Source organism: Puma concolor, chromosome B4, assembly GCF_028749965.1.
Source record: "Puma concolor isolate L17-30 chromosome B4, mPumCon1.1.hap2, whole genome shotgun sequence".
Taxonomy (NCBI): domain Eukaryota; kingdom Metazoa; phylum Chordata; class Mammalia; order Carnivora; family Felidae; genus Puma; species Puma concolor.
The window spans coordinates 632,545-646,126 of record NC_141673.1 but is presented as its reverse complement, the minus strand read 5'-3'; the positions used below and the strand labels follow the sequence as shown (position 1 = coordinate 646,126).

General features: G+C 47.6%; 1 protein-coding gene across 4 annotated transcripts in view; it reads left to right on the top strand.

The window, feature by feature from the left end:
* Nucleotides 1-13,582, top strand: part of MOV10L1 (Mov10 like RNA helicase 1) — a 73,312-nt gene that overhangs the window by 10,206 nt on the left and 49,524 nt on the right. For all 4 annotated transcript variants that reach the window (XM_086711939.1, XM_086711938.1, XM_025926601.2 and 1 more), the window contains exons 3-7: nt 2,382-2,544; nt 9,228-9,340; nt 9,894-10,081; nt 12,646-12,789; nt 13,281-13,522. In XM_086711939.1, coding sequence (XP_086568065.1) covers nt 2,382-2,544; nt 9,228-9,340; nt 9,894-10,081; nt 12,646-12,789; nt 13,281-13,522 — 850 coding nt within the window. The remainder of the gene's footprint in view (nt 1-2,381; nt 2,545-9,227; nt 9,341-9,893; nt 10,082-12,645; nt 12,790-13,280; nt 13,523-13,582) is intronic.

Genomic DNA, 13,582 nt, shown 5'->3' with positions numbered 1-13,582 from the left:
AGATCGTGACCTGGCTGAAGTCGGACGCTTAACCGACTGCGCCACCCAGGCGCCCCTTGTCTTGTTTATTTTCTTGTTCAGTTAGAGAAGTTCTTTACAGGGGTTCCTGGGTGGCTCAGTCAGTTAAGCGGCCGACTTCGGTTCAGGTCCTGATCTCACGATTCGTGAGTTCAAGCCCCGCATCAGGGTCTGTGCTGACAGCTCAGAGCCTGAAGCCTGTTTCAGATTCTGTGTCTCCCTCTCTCTGCCCCTCCTCTGCTCACGCACACGTGCTCTCTCTCTTTCAAATACAAAAAAAAAAAAAAAAAAAAGAATTAAAAAAAAAGAATTTACATATTCTGGATGTTAATCTCTTAACAGATATGTGATTTACAAAATATTTTTCATATTCTGTGGGTTAGTTTTCCAGTATTTCTTGATAGTGTCCTTCAGTACACAGAGGTTTTAAATTTTGGTGAAATCCAATTTATCCTTTTTTTAATTGCCTTTGCTTTTTTTTTTTTAATGTTTATTTATTTTTGAGAGAGACAGAGACAGAGAGACAGAGTGTGAGGGGGGAAGGGCAGAGAGAGAGGGAGACACAGAATCTGAAGCAGGCTCCAGGCTCTGAGCTGTCAGCATAAGGGCCCGACGTGGGGCTCGAACTCACAAATTGAGATCATGACCTGAACCGAAGTCAGACACTTAACCAGCTGAGCCACTCAGGTGCCCCTGGTCAACTTTATTTCTAAGTGTTTTACTCTTTTTGATGGTATTGTAAATGGAATTGTTTTCTCTTTTTTAAGTTTATTTATTTTGAGAGAGAGAGAGCACACGTGCATGTGGGAGGGGTGAAGAGAGGGGGGTGGAAAGAGAGAATCCCAAGCAGGCTCTGTGCTGCCAGTGCAGAGCCTGACACGGGGCTCGAACTCAAAACCATGATATCATGACCTGAGCCAAAGTTGGACACTTAACTGACTGAGCCACCCAGATGCCCCATGGAATTGTTTTCTTAGTTTCCTTTTTTGGAATGATCATTGCAAATGCATACAGATACAACTGATTTTTGTAGCCCTTTATCTGATATGCCATCTGCAAATAATCTTTTCTCATTCCGTCAGTTGCCTTTTAGTTTTTTTGACTGTTTCCCTTGCAGTGCAGAAGCTTTTTATCTTGATGAGGTCCCAATAGTTCATTTTTGCTTTTAATTCCCTTGCCTTCGGAGAGGTGTTGAGTAAGAAATTGCTGCACTGAGGTCAAAGAGGTTTTTTCCTGCTTTCTCCTCTGGGGTTTTGATGGTTTCCTGTCTCACATTCAGGTCTTTCATCCATTTGGAGTTTATTTTTGTGTATGATGTGAGAAAGTGGTCTAGTTTCATCCTTTGCATGCTGCTGTGCAGTTCTCCCACCATTTGCCAAAGAGGCTGTCTTTTTTCCATTGGATGTTCTTTCCTGCTTTGTCAAAGATGAGTTGGCCATACATTTGTGGGTCCAGTTCTGGGGTCCCTATTCTATTCCATTGATCTATGTGTCTGTTTTTGTGCCAATACCATGCTGTCTTGATGATTACAGCTTTGTAGTAGAGGCTAAAGTCTGGGATTGTGATGCCTCCTGCTTTGGTTTTCTTCTTCAAAATTACTTTGGCTGTTCGGGGTCTTTTGTGGTTCCATACAAATTTTGGGATTGTTTGTTCTAGCTTTGAGAAGAATGCTGGTGCAATTTTGATTGGGATTGCATTGAATGTGTAGATTGCTTTGGGTTGCATTTGTATACACCAATAATGAAGCGACAGAAAGAAATAAAGAAACTGATCCCATTCACAATTGCACCAAGAATCCTAAAATACCTAGGAATAAACCTAACCAAAGATGTAAAAGATCTGTATGCTGAAAACTATAGAAAGCTTATGAAGGAAATTGAAGAAGATACAAAGAAATGGAAAAACATTCCGTGCTCATGGATTGGAAGACTAAATATCGTTCAACACTTTTTTTAAACAGAGGTAGCAAAATCCTTGCCTAGTTCCTTATCCTAGGGAAAAAGCTTTTAGTCTTACCATCATTGAGTGTGATGCTAGTTGTGGGTTTTTCATACATGGGCTTTATCATGTTGAGGAAGTCTCCTTACGTTCCTGGTTTGAGTGTTCTCTCGTGAGAGGATGTTGTTTTGTCAAATGCCTACCCAGTGTGAGGTGTATTCTATTGACTGGTATGTTGAACTGTCTTTGCATTCTGAATAAACCCGCCTTGAGTGTGGTGTGTAACCCTTTTAAAACACTGCCATATTGGGTTTGCTGGTATTTGATGGAGCATTTTTAATACTTATGTCCTAAGAGATACTGGCCTGCAGTTGCTTTTCTTGTGGTCCTCTTACGGTTTGAATAGTGGTTCGTTTGTCTTACAGGTGGAAGCTGTCTCTGATAAATGGGAAGATGACGGCAAAAACCGCAGCAGAGGGCTGTCAGACTCCAGCCCCCGAGTGCTGATTGGCTGTGTGACGTCGCTGATGGAAGGTGCTGGCTACATCAGTCAGACCACGTACTTCTCTCTGGAGAGTGTTTGTGAAGGTATGTCAGATGGGTTTCTACTTAAATTTAAGGTTAGGTTTTGTGGGGGGTTTTTTAATTTTATGACTGAGATTTGAGATGGCTATACATATTGAAAGGGTCAAATTTGAGCATGCTTTGTTGCGAGGGTTTTAGACTAGAACGGCTTCACCAGGCACTGGCTCCAAGTGGTGTAGGTGGTATAGACTGCTGTGATTTGTTTTGTGTCATTTGTTGAATGGAGTCACAATCTTCCGGGTAATTGTTCTTTCCACAGAAGTATTGTTCCTGACGTAAGTCAACAGTGTTGCAGACGTATAAGGGGACTGTTCTCACAGTACTTCAAATGGGTTAACACAGGGCTTGGGGGTAACTTTGTACCTCTCCACAAGTATGTGTCGGGTTGTTTTTTTTTTTTTTTTTAGCTGAACTCAAATTTTGTTTTTATATCTAAATGAAGAATTTGTTGATGCCATTTTTGAGTTTGACTCAACAACCATTTATTGTGTACCTGCTCTCTCCCAAGGAGAGACAGACCTGTACACGTCTTGGAATTGGGCAGGAATTGGAAAAGCTGCCTGGAGGAGGTGCTTCTTGAGCTGAATTCCAGCTGCTCACCCTGCCAGCCCCACATAGAGACATGGAGAGGAGCCGGAATTCTCTCCCACCTTGGCTGCCAGGGAGCCCAGTGCAGGAGGGCAATTAGGTCAGCCCACCAGGCAGCTTGCTTGTCTGCTTTTCTCGGATGTAAAAGCCAGGACTCTGACCTTTATTGATAACCCTAGGAGTTTCCGGAATGAAATTGTTAGGTGGCTGGGATTTAAAATTTTCTGTTCTGTCAGAGAAACTGTCAATTCTGGAAAAACTGATCCTACAGTTGCTCAGCTCCAAAGGGAATCCCTAGGTCCCCGTAACTATGCCAATAGGAAGTCACTCCCAGACTGGGACATGGTTCATGCTGCAGCGATTGCTGGAAGGTACAGAAGTAGTTCACCACGAGGACTGGCACCTGAGTCATAGGTGGAGGGATTTCCCAGCACAGTCTCCCGTCTTCTTGAGCTGAGAGAGTCCAAATTGTTGATGACCTGCCATAGACCGCAAGAAGAACATTCTTGAAAGAGAAAACACGACATGAAGAAAGGTAACGGGAATCCAAAGCAGAGGTTGCAGACCTTTTCTGGATAAGGCCAGATGATAGAGCTTGTGGGCCACGTGCTCTCTGCTAGCTCCTTACCTCTGGGTTGGGGCTAGCATGGACACAGCGGTCAGCAGCGCCTGAGCGGAAAGGTGCAGGTTTATTTACGAGAACAGGAGGCAGGCTGCCATGCGAATGTCTGATCTGAAGGTAAGAAGAGGAAGAATTGGGCTAGGTGTTTTGTTCCCCTAAGGGAGAGTCAGAATATACGGTCTCTTTCTTGGCAGCCATTCAGCAGATGTTGGAAGGCCATCTCCCGACCCACTGCTCGTAGAATCTGTTCTGGTGGGAGGGGGAGTCGACAGCACAGTGTTCTCTGCTCTGCGAGAACTGCGTGAGTGACGTGATGGGACAGGAGGCGGACCGGCTTGGGGTGCCTCTAGGGCACGGGAAGGCTCAGCCTCCCTTGAGTGCAGAGCAGATCAAGGGCTCTGTGGGGAGGGTCCAGGTGAAGCACAGATTATGTCCCAAACCTTCCAAGGTAACCTGGGTGAGTCGGTTCAGTTATGTACAGTACCTTGAGCAGAGGAGGACGACAAGATGTGACTGAGGAAGGGGTGTCACTGGGGAGAGGTGGAACCTGTGAATATTGAACAGTGAAGGTGGGAGGTAGGGTCTCAGGATCACTGGCTCCCCGAAGTCTCGGACTACAGGGGTAGTGGTGGCCATCAGCCCAGTTTTGTGGATGACATTTCAGATCTAGGCCCAAAAATAACACTCATGGGAATTCTTTTTCTTTTTCTTTTTTTTTTTTTTAATATAAACTCTGCCCTCCGTATGGGGCTCGAACTTACAACCTCAAGATCAAGAGTCACATTCTTTACCCATTGAGCCAGCCAGGTGCCCTATTTTCTACTCATAGGAATTCTTAACATCAGTAGCAGGGCTCAAGCTGTTTTACACATGAATATCCATTGAATCCTTAACCGTTTTGGCCAAGGCAGAAAGGGAGTTAAACACTCAGCCTAAAGCAGGCTCTGTCGTGCTCTGTCCTGTAACATTTGAGGCTGGTCACTCGGTTGTGGTGACCGGCCTGTGACTTGTGCAATGTGTTTAGCAGCATCCCTGACCTCTGCCCACTAGATGCAAGTAACTGCCATCCCAGCCCCCGGCTATGACACTCCAGAACGTCTGCAGACATGGCTGCCACATGGCCCCTGGGGGACACAATGGCCCTGGGTGGGAATCACTGGCCTAATGGGTCTAAAGTCTGTACGATGGATCTGCTCCTTTCTTCTTTATTTCCAGGGTGAGCACTGGTCAGCCCAATGGCACCTGCATATCCACATAACCAGTGTGGCCTGAGCTCTCAGCCTGGGTCATTAGTCAGGTTGTTTCTTTACTTTCACATTAAACTGATTTACGGACCCACTTGTGAGATAAAGAGTGAATCCCTTGGATCCTTTCTGAGATCTTTCACTAGGCCCAAGAACCCAATGCCACACACATCATACAGGGTGCTGTGCCCTGCGTCAGGGTGCTCTTTAGTGACCAGTGTGCCTCTACAGGGACTGCTCTTCATCTGCAACGTCCCTGAGGTCCTCAGATGTTCTGTCTGAAAACCTCTACCCAGTCGCTGGCCCCCTCCTTCCTGGGTGGAAACAGGTCTCTGACACCCACCCTCTCCCTTGGCCAGAGTTCTTTATCCTTTGGAACCACACAGTCTCTGATGCCTTTCTGCATCCACCCCTTTCTGCCCCCAGGCCTGCCCAGTATGGACTGCCTAGCCTGGCCCTCTGGCTTCTGGTTGGGATTAGCCAGCACCCACCAGTCGGCAGAAGAGAGGGGAGCAAGGTTAGGATCACATCCCCACCTCACGCTGTGACTATGGCTGTATTCCTCTCCAGTGGCCAGAGCTATAGCCAGGGTGACCAGATAAGTTAGGATCAAGATTGGTACACAGGTGAGCTGTAGAAAGGGGTGTTAAAATTAATTAAAATTAAATCATTTTTGAAATAGTTGCATATCAATTAACGGATTGATCTTACTATAGTGGTGGACCTTTAAAGTAGCATAATTCGGAAATTGCAAAACCTGAAATTCTTTTTAGAAAAAAAATACTTGGGTCCATTAAAACAGCTTAATATTTATTACTCAGTCATTGCATTCTTGGTACATAATATCTTAGTTTCTCAGTGTTGGTAACACCATGTCACTGGTATTCTAAAAAATAATATGCATTTTTCAGTGTCTTAATTTTATTTTTTTATACAGTGGTCTGGAATCTTCTTCAAAGTGGTATTGTATGGTTGATGAATGTGAAACTGAAACCTTTGATTGGCTCTCCCTGTAGGCCGTAACGTTTTTAATTGAGGAAATACTAGTAAGCTCAGAACAAGTCCTGCTAAATGTAAGATACAAGTCCAGGGTTTTTTCTTTTGAAATGTATAACTATCTCAGGCCAGATGTTTTCACAGGTACTGGTTTTTTGTTTTGTCTTGTTTGCCTTTATGAGTACAAAGGTATTCCAATATTATCATAAACTAAAACCTATCAAATAAGTTGTCTCTATGATTTTTTTGAATGCTACACCAAATTTGGATATTGTAAATTTATAGGTCTCATCAATTTCATTCATTCCATCGCAGAATATCCACTTATCCAATAAAAAGTAAAGGGCTTTGGGGTGCCTGGGTGGCTCAGTCGGTTGAGCGTCCAACTCTTGATGTTGGCTCAGGTCATAATCTCATGGTTCATGAGTTCAAGCCCCGTTTCAGGCTTTGTGCTGCAGTGAGGAGCCTGCTTGGGATTTCTTTTCCTCTCTCTCTTCCCCTTCCCCCCACGTGTGCTTGCTCTGTCTCAAAATAAATAAACTTTTTTTTAAGTAAAGGGCTTTGTTAGAAGACTCTTTTTTTAAATTTTTTTTAATGTTTATTTTTGATAGAGACAGAGCACGAGCTAGGGAGGGGCAGAGAGAGAGGGAGACACAGAATCCGAAGCAAGCTCCAGGCTCCGAGCTGTCAGCACAGAGCCCAACGCAGGGCCCAAACCCACAAACCACGAGATCATGACCTGAGCCGAAGTCGGATGCTCAACCAACTGAGCCACCCAGGTGCCCCTAGAAGACTCTTTTGACACAAGTTGGGATAGTGTTGAATCCAGTCATAAGACTTCAGCTTTAATCTGCGTGTGCCATGCAGGCTCCTGGGGTCTCATTATTTCATTTCCTCCGTTGCTTTGGTGCAGATCAGTGTCACTGTCTTCCTGTTTACAAGCTGTATCTCCTTTCTTTCTTTCTTTCTTTCTTTCTTTCTTTCTTTCTTTCTTTCTTTCTTTCTTTTTCTTTCTTCCGTTCTTTCTTTCTTTCTTTCTCTCTTTCTCTCTCTCTCCCTTTCTTTCTCTCTTCCTTCCTTCCTTCGAGAGAACACGAGTGGGGGGAGGGGGAAGAGAATCTTAAGTAGGCTCCACGCTCAGTGCGGAGCCCAGTACAGGGCTCGATCCCACAACCCCAGGACCATGACCTCAGCCAAAATCAAGAGTCGGATGCTCAACCGACTAAGACACCCAGGCTGCCTCAAGCTGTATTTTCAATGACTGCAACTTACAAAAGACTTCAAAAGCTGAAAATTTTTGGTTCCACGTTTTATTCAGTACTTTGATTAAATATTCCCAACTGATTTTGAACAAAGCGTAACCAAAATTTAGAGGTCTCACTTAAAAAACGAAAAGGAGCACCATCGTAGGTTTGGTTGATTTGCAAAGTGCATCTGCAAAGGTTCAAACGTCTGTGAAATTTGGATGATGGAGCAGCAGACAAACCAGGGCTGCTAGACCCAGCGGTTTTGGTTGTTTTGTTAAGATGACTTTTGTCATAGAAGTTTTATGGTTTGGCTACCTCTCTGTGTCTGTGAGCGCATCTAAATCTTAACTGCTACAGCTTGTGTCCCAGCTCATTGGACACCGCGGCATGTGTGGAAGCAAGCGTGACTTTACACACCACGGTTCCAAGTACATTTCTGCCTGTTAGTTTTTTTAACGTGTCGGGATCTTGTTTGTGTGATGGTGCTTTATTACTGTTTTATCAAAACTTGTTTTCATGTTGTACTATAAAAACAAATAATGTTACCTCCAGTGTTGAATTTCTAAACTGAATTCACAGTGACGTCAGAAATGTTTCCTTCGACAGAGTGATCTTCCACAGTCTTTACTTTGATTTCATAATTCTGATGGGGAAAGAAAATCAAACTGTTACTTGAATTTGCTTCACTGTTTTCGCTTTGAAGTAACTTTTATCCAACTGACACATTGCTCCATTTTTCACGTATGTCTAAGAGATTTGGAATAAAAATTTAGCAGAATTGTATTAAACAGTTATTTGATAAATGAAGCCATGGTTTATCAAACAACATATAAACGTGTCTCTACGGTCTGTTAAATTGTGCTTCTGGGAGTGTCCTCTTAAAATACCACCTCACGTGGAAGCCGGTGCTCCAGCACGTTTGTCTCTTCTGGTTTCTTACCACCAGTGCTGCCCCCGTGGCCCTCGTGCTGATCAGTAGATGTCAGCAGATGTTTGGGCTCTAGGTGTTGATCACCAGCTTTCTTGAGAAACAAAGTCAGTTTTAAATTATGCACTTTTGTTTTCTGAACTGATTGCTGTCAAAAGTATTTATCGCGGGGGCACCTGGCTGGCTCAGTCGGTAGAACGTGTGACTCTTGATCTTGGGGTCATGAGTTTGAACCCCACGTTGGGGGTGGAGCCTACTTAAAAAAATGAAATATTTTTAAAAGAAGTATTTATTGCAAAATAACAAAAAGGTTCTAATCGGTAGTAGCTTTACACCAAGCATCATAGCAAACCTGTTCAGACCACTTGTGTTTTACCTCAGGAAGGTTAAGCCATGTCATGTCACTGAACCTACAGTTTCCCAACATTCCCACCCACCCTGCCAGTTGTGGCCCAGTGGCACCTTGCATCCTGCAGGCCACAGCACAGCTACCTGGCACACCCGGGATCTGGCAGGGGCACAGAGTGCTCCCCAACTCTCAGGTCTGAGCACACTTCCCTTTGTCACCGAGTACCCTGTGTGTACCTGATGAGGAGGGGACTCACACTGTTTCTGGAAAGAGTTGGCACAGAGGCGTGCCCACCTAGCAGAGAAACCACACATGTGCCTGCCCTCCCTAGAAGCTGGAGGTGTAAGAAATTTGCTGCTCAGCTTGTTTTGCTGCAGTCGTTAGTAATACTTGTGAAAACAGTGGGCGCCGTTTGAGAGCAGATAGGATCCTGAGACCGTGCGGCCCAGGTGTGTGACCGCGCTGGCCACAGCCCTCCCCGATTTCCCTGCCTTTGCCCTCGCAGGCAAGAGAAGGTGAAGCTGCGGAAAGGTTGGTCTTGTAACAGCGTCTGCTCCGTTCAACTGGGTGAACCTAGATGAGAACTAAGATTGGTAAACTGCTCGTTAGAGAGGACGGAACTGGTTTCGGTGAATCAGAGCTTCAGAATGAATTGCACACGTTGATAATTACCAGCATTACTGAGTAAGCACCATGGTTTCCCTGCCTGCAGGTTTCCAGCCCTGCAAGGGAGACTGGGTGGAGGCAGAGTACTGGATCCGGCCAGGCACGTGGATCAGCGAGGCCATCTCCGTGAAGCCGCTGAGGTACAAGCGCGTGGACAGGGTAGGTGTTGGCCCTCGCTTGCCCTCGTCCTCCTGCGTTTCCACAGCCCGGGCTTCTCCTGGGCGCGTTGGGAAGTCAAGCTAAGTAAGGCTCAGTCTTGGCCAAAAAGCCCCCGTTTCCCTGCCGAGAGCACTGGTTTCCGCGGGGACGTAATTGGAGGTCGCCTGGCTCACTCATCCCGTGAAACTCTAAGCTGTGTAGTTGACACAGCACGTGAAAGTGTGACCGCTGGGACTGAGTGGGGTGGGTGCGGGACTGGCGCCTGCCCGTGACAGCGGGTGTGCTTGGCCACTGGACACTGGGGCTGAGGGTGCTGCCTGACACGCTCCCACCGTGCTACCTCGGCCTTGGCTCCGGGGTCCTTCCACGTTCATGAAATCATCATGGCTTTGCTTCTCTGAGACCAGCCCCCCCACCCCTGCCAGAGGTTGGACTTGGTCTACAGTGGGGCCCAGGGAAGGTGTTGCCCCTCGGTTCAACAAGTGTTTCTGGTCTTGGAGGGAGGCCCCCGGCACGCACACGTCTGAACAGCTGTCTGCTGCCGTGCTCACAGGTCTGCATTTCTAGCCTCTGTGGGAAAAACGGGGTGATAGACGACAGCATCTTTTTCACCTTGGACTCTCTGAAACTTGCTGAAGGATATGTGCCTCGAAGACATGACATGGTCAGTGCCGTGGTGGTGGAGAGCAGCCAGTCATGCTACGTCTGGAGAGCCCTGTGCATGACCCCAGTGAAAAGACGGTAATGGGGAAATGGCTTTCTTCTCTGGGAAGGGAGAGGCCCAATATAAGTGTACTTTAAGAGTTGCTTGAATAACCTCAGGTCATAGCCTGTCCAAATCCTGAACTGGGTAGTTAAAGGGAGAGTATCTTCTGGAAGGTTTTCAGCGGTCTCTGTGTCTGATTGAAGTTCGAGTTAATGGTTCCTTCTTAACCCTTAGTCTTATTGGCAGTGTTCACATTCTGGTGGGTTCTTATATCTTTTGTTCATCTTTCACGGGTTGGCGTTTTTTTTAAAAGTGTTGAACATAGTAGGTTCTTTGAATTGTTGAATTTCTTTCATTCTGTGGCCCCAGTAACCTCCCACCTTGTCCACGTGTGTGTATGACACACAGTGGGGCCTCCCCTGAGCTCCCAGTGTAAACGGCAGCCTTGCCCTGCCTCCTGCCCTGTCCTCTGCCCGCTTTCTCTCCTTAGCACTTAACCTCCAGTGAACTTGCTCTACGTGTCCCTTAGTGACTCTGTTTATCCTCTCCTAGAGGATAAACTTAGAATGCAGGTTCTATGCCGGAAGGAATTTGTGTCCTGTGTCCTGCTCTGCGCTGAGCACCTGCCTCTGTCCGTGCACCTCGGGAGTGGGGCGCATGTGGGGACTGTGAGGAGGAGCACCGCGGGGAGCGCCACTGGGTCACGGATGGCACGTGACACTCAGGAGGATGGACCGCCTGGCTCAAGGCTGTGGAGATGTGTGGGGTGGGGAGACTCCGCCATGTGGGAACCTTGCCCCACCCTATCTAGCAATCACTGTCACCCTTGGCCGCCCAGTGCCCCCCGTTCCCCTGCCCCACAGGACCCTGCTTCCCGCTGGAGAATGACTCAGGCCCACCTGTGGGGCAGTGAAGCCAGACGCATTGCCCTCACCTCCTCTCACAGCCCAAGAAGGCCTGGGAGGCACAGGAGTTCTAGTGTCGGCTCCCTCTGATGGACCCGGTGGTGCGAGCATGAGACAGGCAGGACTCGCTGCCCGGGGTCGGTGCCACGAGAAGAGAGCGGTTCCCGCCCACATCTGAGTTGGGCTCCTGGGCCTCCTGCTAGCTCTGTCCTGCTCCCACCAGGCAGCAGCCCAAAGCCCTGGGGCAGGAGTGGGCAACTGGTCACTTGGAGCCACCGCCCAATTTAAGGAAACACCCATATCGTGAAAACAGGCGCTTCCCCGGCTCTTCGTTTAAGCTCAGAAATGCTTGAAAACAACACTGCATTTAACTAGGCTCCTGAGGGGCGCCTGGGTGGCGCAGTCGGTTAAGCGTCCGACTTCAGCCAGGTCACGATCTCCCGGTCCGTGAGTTCGAGCCCCGCGTTGGGCTCTGGGCTGATGGCTCAGAGCCTGGAGCCTGTTTCTGGTTCTGTGTCTCCCTCTCTCTCTGCCCCTCCCCCATTCATGCTCTGTCTCTCTCTGTCCCAAAAAAATAAATAAACGTTAAAAAAAAAAAAAAATTTTTAACTAGGCTCCTGATTGCCCTGGGCACAGGAGGGTTGTAGGATGGTGACCGGTCCATGACTGACCGTCGACAGAAAGCAGTTGCCATCTGAGGCCTCAGGGTCAAGTATATTCATTGGAATGACTTACGGTTTGTCTCCTCTTCTAGATTCTTATTGCCCAATCTGGGTTTTTTTAAACATTTACTTTCTAACATGCCCTGTGGCTTACCGATTTGCTGTTTTGGTGGCTCACAGTGGGTGTGGACTAGCATCGTTGAGTGGGCAGGGGCACCACGAGTGGGCTCCCCGGCTGTGGATGGTCAGTTTCTGGGGAGTCTCCTCAAGTGGCCCCCAGGCTGCAGTGGACTCAGATGTAGGTCTGGGGGTGCTCATTCTCCTTGGAGAGGGTCCCTCTAATCCCAGATGGAGGGTCCCTTTAATCCCAGAAGCGTGAGGCTTCTCCCTTGACTGTTGACCTCCTCAAATAGTCATCTTCACGGGCAAGGGAAGTGTCCCCACTTCGTTGCTGACGCTGGTCAGAGCGGGGGGTCAGCAGGTGAGCGGTGGATGAAGGGAATTTGCTGGATCCCGGGGAACTCACAGCCACTGGGCAGTCAGTGCCCATTTCCCGAGTCTGTAACAGACGAATGTCCCGCCCTTCACAAGCTCAACAAATGCCCTCTGTGTGCCCAGCTCTGTTCTAGCCCCAGGAGTACTGCCTTGGACAGAGAAGACCCGTGTTTCTGCCCTGGGAGAGTTGGGAGAATTTAGGTGCTGTCACCCCACTCAGGTTTCCTGTGCCCAGAGAAGAGGCTGCTGGGGGCAGCACGGGGCATCAAGGCTGTGTGTGTGGGGGTTCCCTCCGTGAGCTGGACTCCATTCCACAGCGTTGGCCCCGCGTGTGCTCCCCACTCACACCCACAGTCTGCCTGCCCAGTTGAATGTCCAAAAGACAGTCCCAGTCGAGCGCAAAGGCCGAGCTTCTGCTGTCCGGAGGCAGTTCCTCCTGCTGTCTTCCCCATCCCAGTTCCCTGGGTGCTGGGGAGAAGGGGGAGTGGTGCTTCAGGGCGCCTGCCAGTGATGCTGTTCTATGGGTGCTCTCTCCAGGGACGCCTCTGCCTTTGAAGAGACTGCCGACGAGTTCTGTGGAGCACTTTTACTGAAGAACAAAGGTGACATCGAAGTCACGAGGTTGACAAGTTTTGGAACGTTAAAAGAAGGAGAAAGTAAAAATATGGTGATCTGGATAGAGTAAGTTTAGCGCTCAAATAAAGTTACGTTTAACAGGTTTTAAGTTGTGATTTAAGAATTTCTGTAGAATAGGGGCGCTTGGGTGGCTCATTTGGTTAAGCATCTGACTTCGGCTCAGGTTATGATCTCATGGTTCATGAGTTCAAGCCCCACGTCGTGCTCTGTGCTGTCAGCATGGAGCCCATTTCAGATCTGCTGTCTCCCAATCTCTCTGCCCCTCCCCTGCTCCCCTGCCCCCCGACTCATGTGCTGTCTCTCAAAAATAAATATTTAAAAAAACTTTTTTAAAGAATTTCTGTAGGACCAACTTTACTTTGTTCATTTTTTCCTTTATGGAAATCTTTTAGTTTTTCAGCCTAAAATATTCTTTTTACTTTCAAAGGTATTTACAGTCATCTCTCACTCATCAGATTGAATTCTGTGTTTTATGGTAGCTGATTATTTTAGCTTCAGGATCTTATCTGTATTCATGGCTCATTTTCTTTCTCCAGGAATAAAGGAGACATTCCTCAAAACTTAGTCAGCTGTAAACTGGCTGGCTGGGATAAAGCTAAACAATTCAGATTTCAAATGCTGGATAAAGGCCAGACATGCCCGGCAGGGTCTCTTGTTCCTATTCCTGAGAAGAAGAATTTTTCAGATAAAAATATTAACTTTCTAGACAGCCACCAAAAAAACAGAACCTCTCAGGCGTCAGAGAGCAGTTTGGTGAACAACGGAGACATCTCTCCAGGTAGACGTTTCACCTGTTACCGTGTTCGGCCAGCTGGGGCTTGGCTGCCTGTGTGCCCTG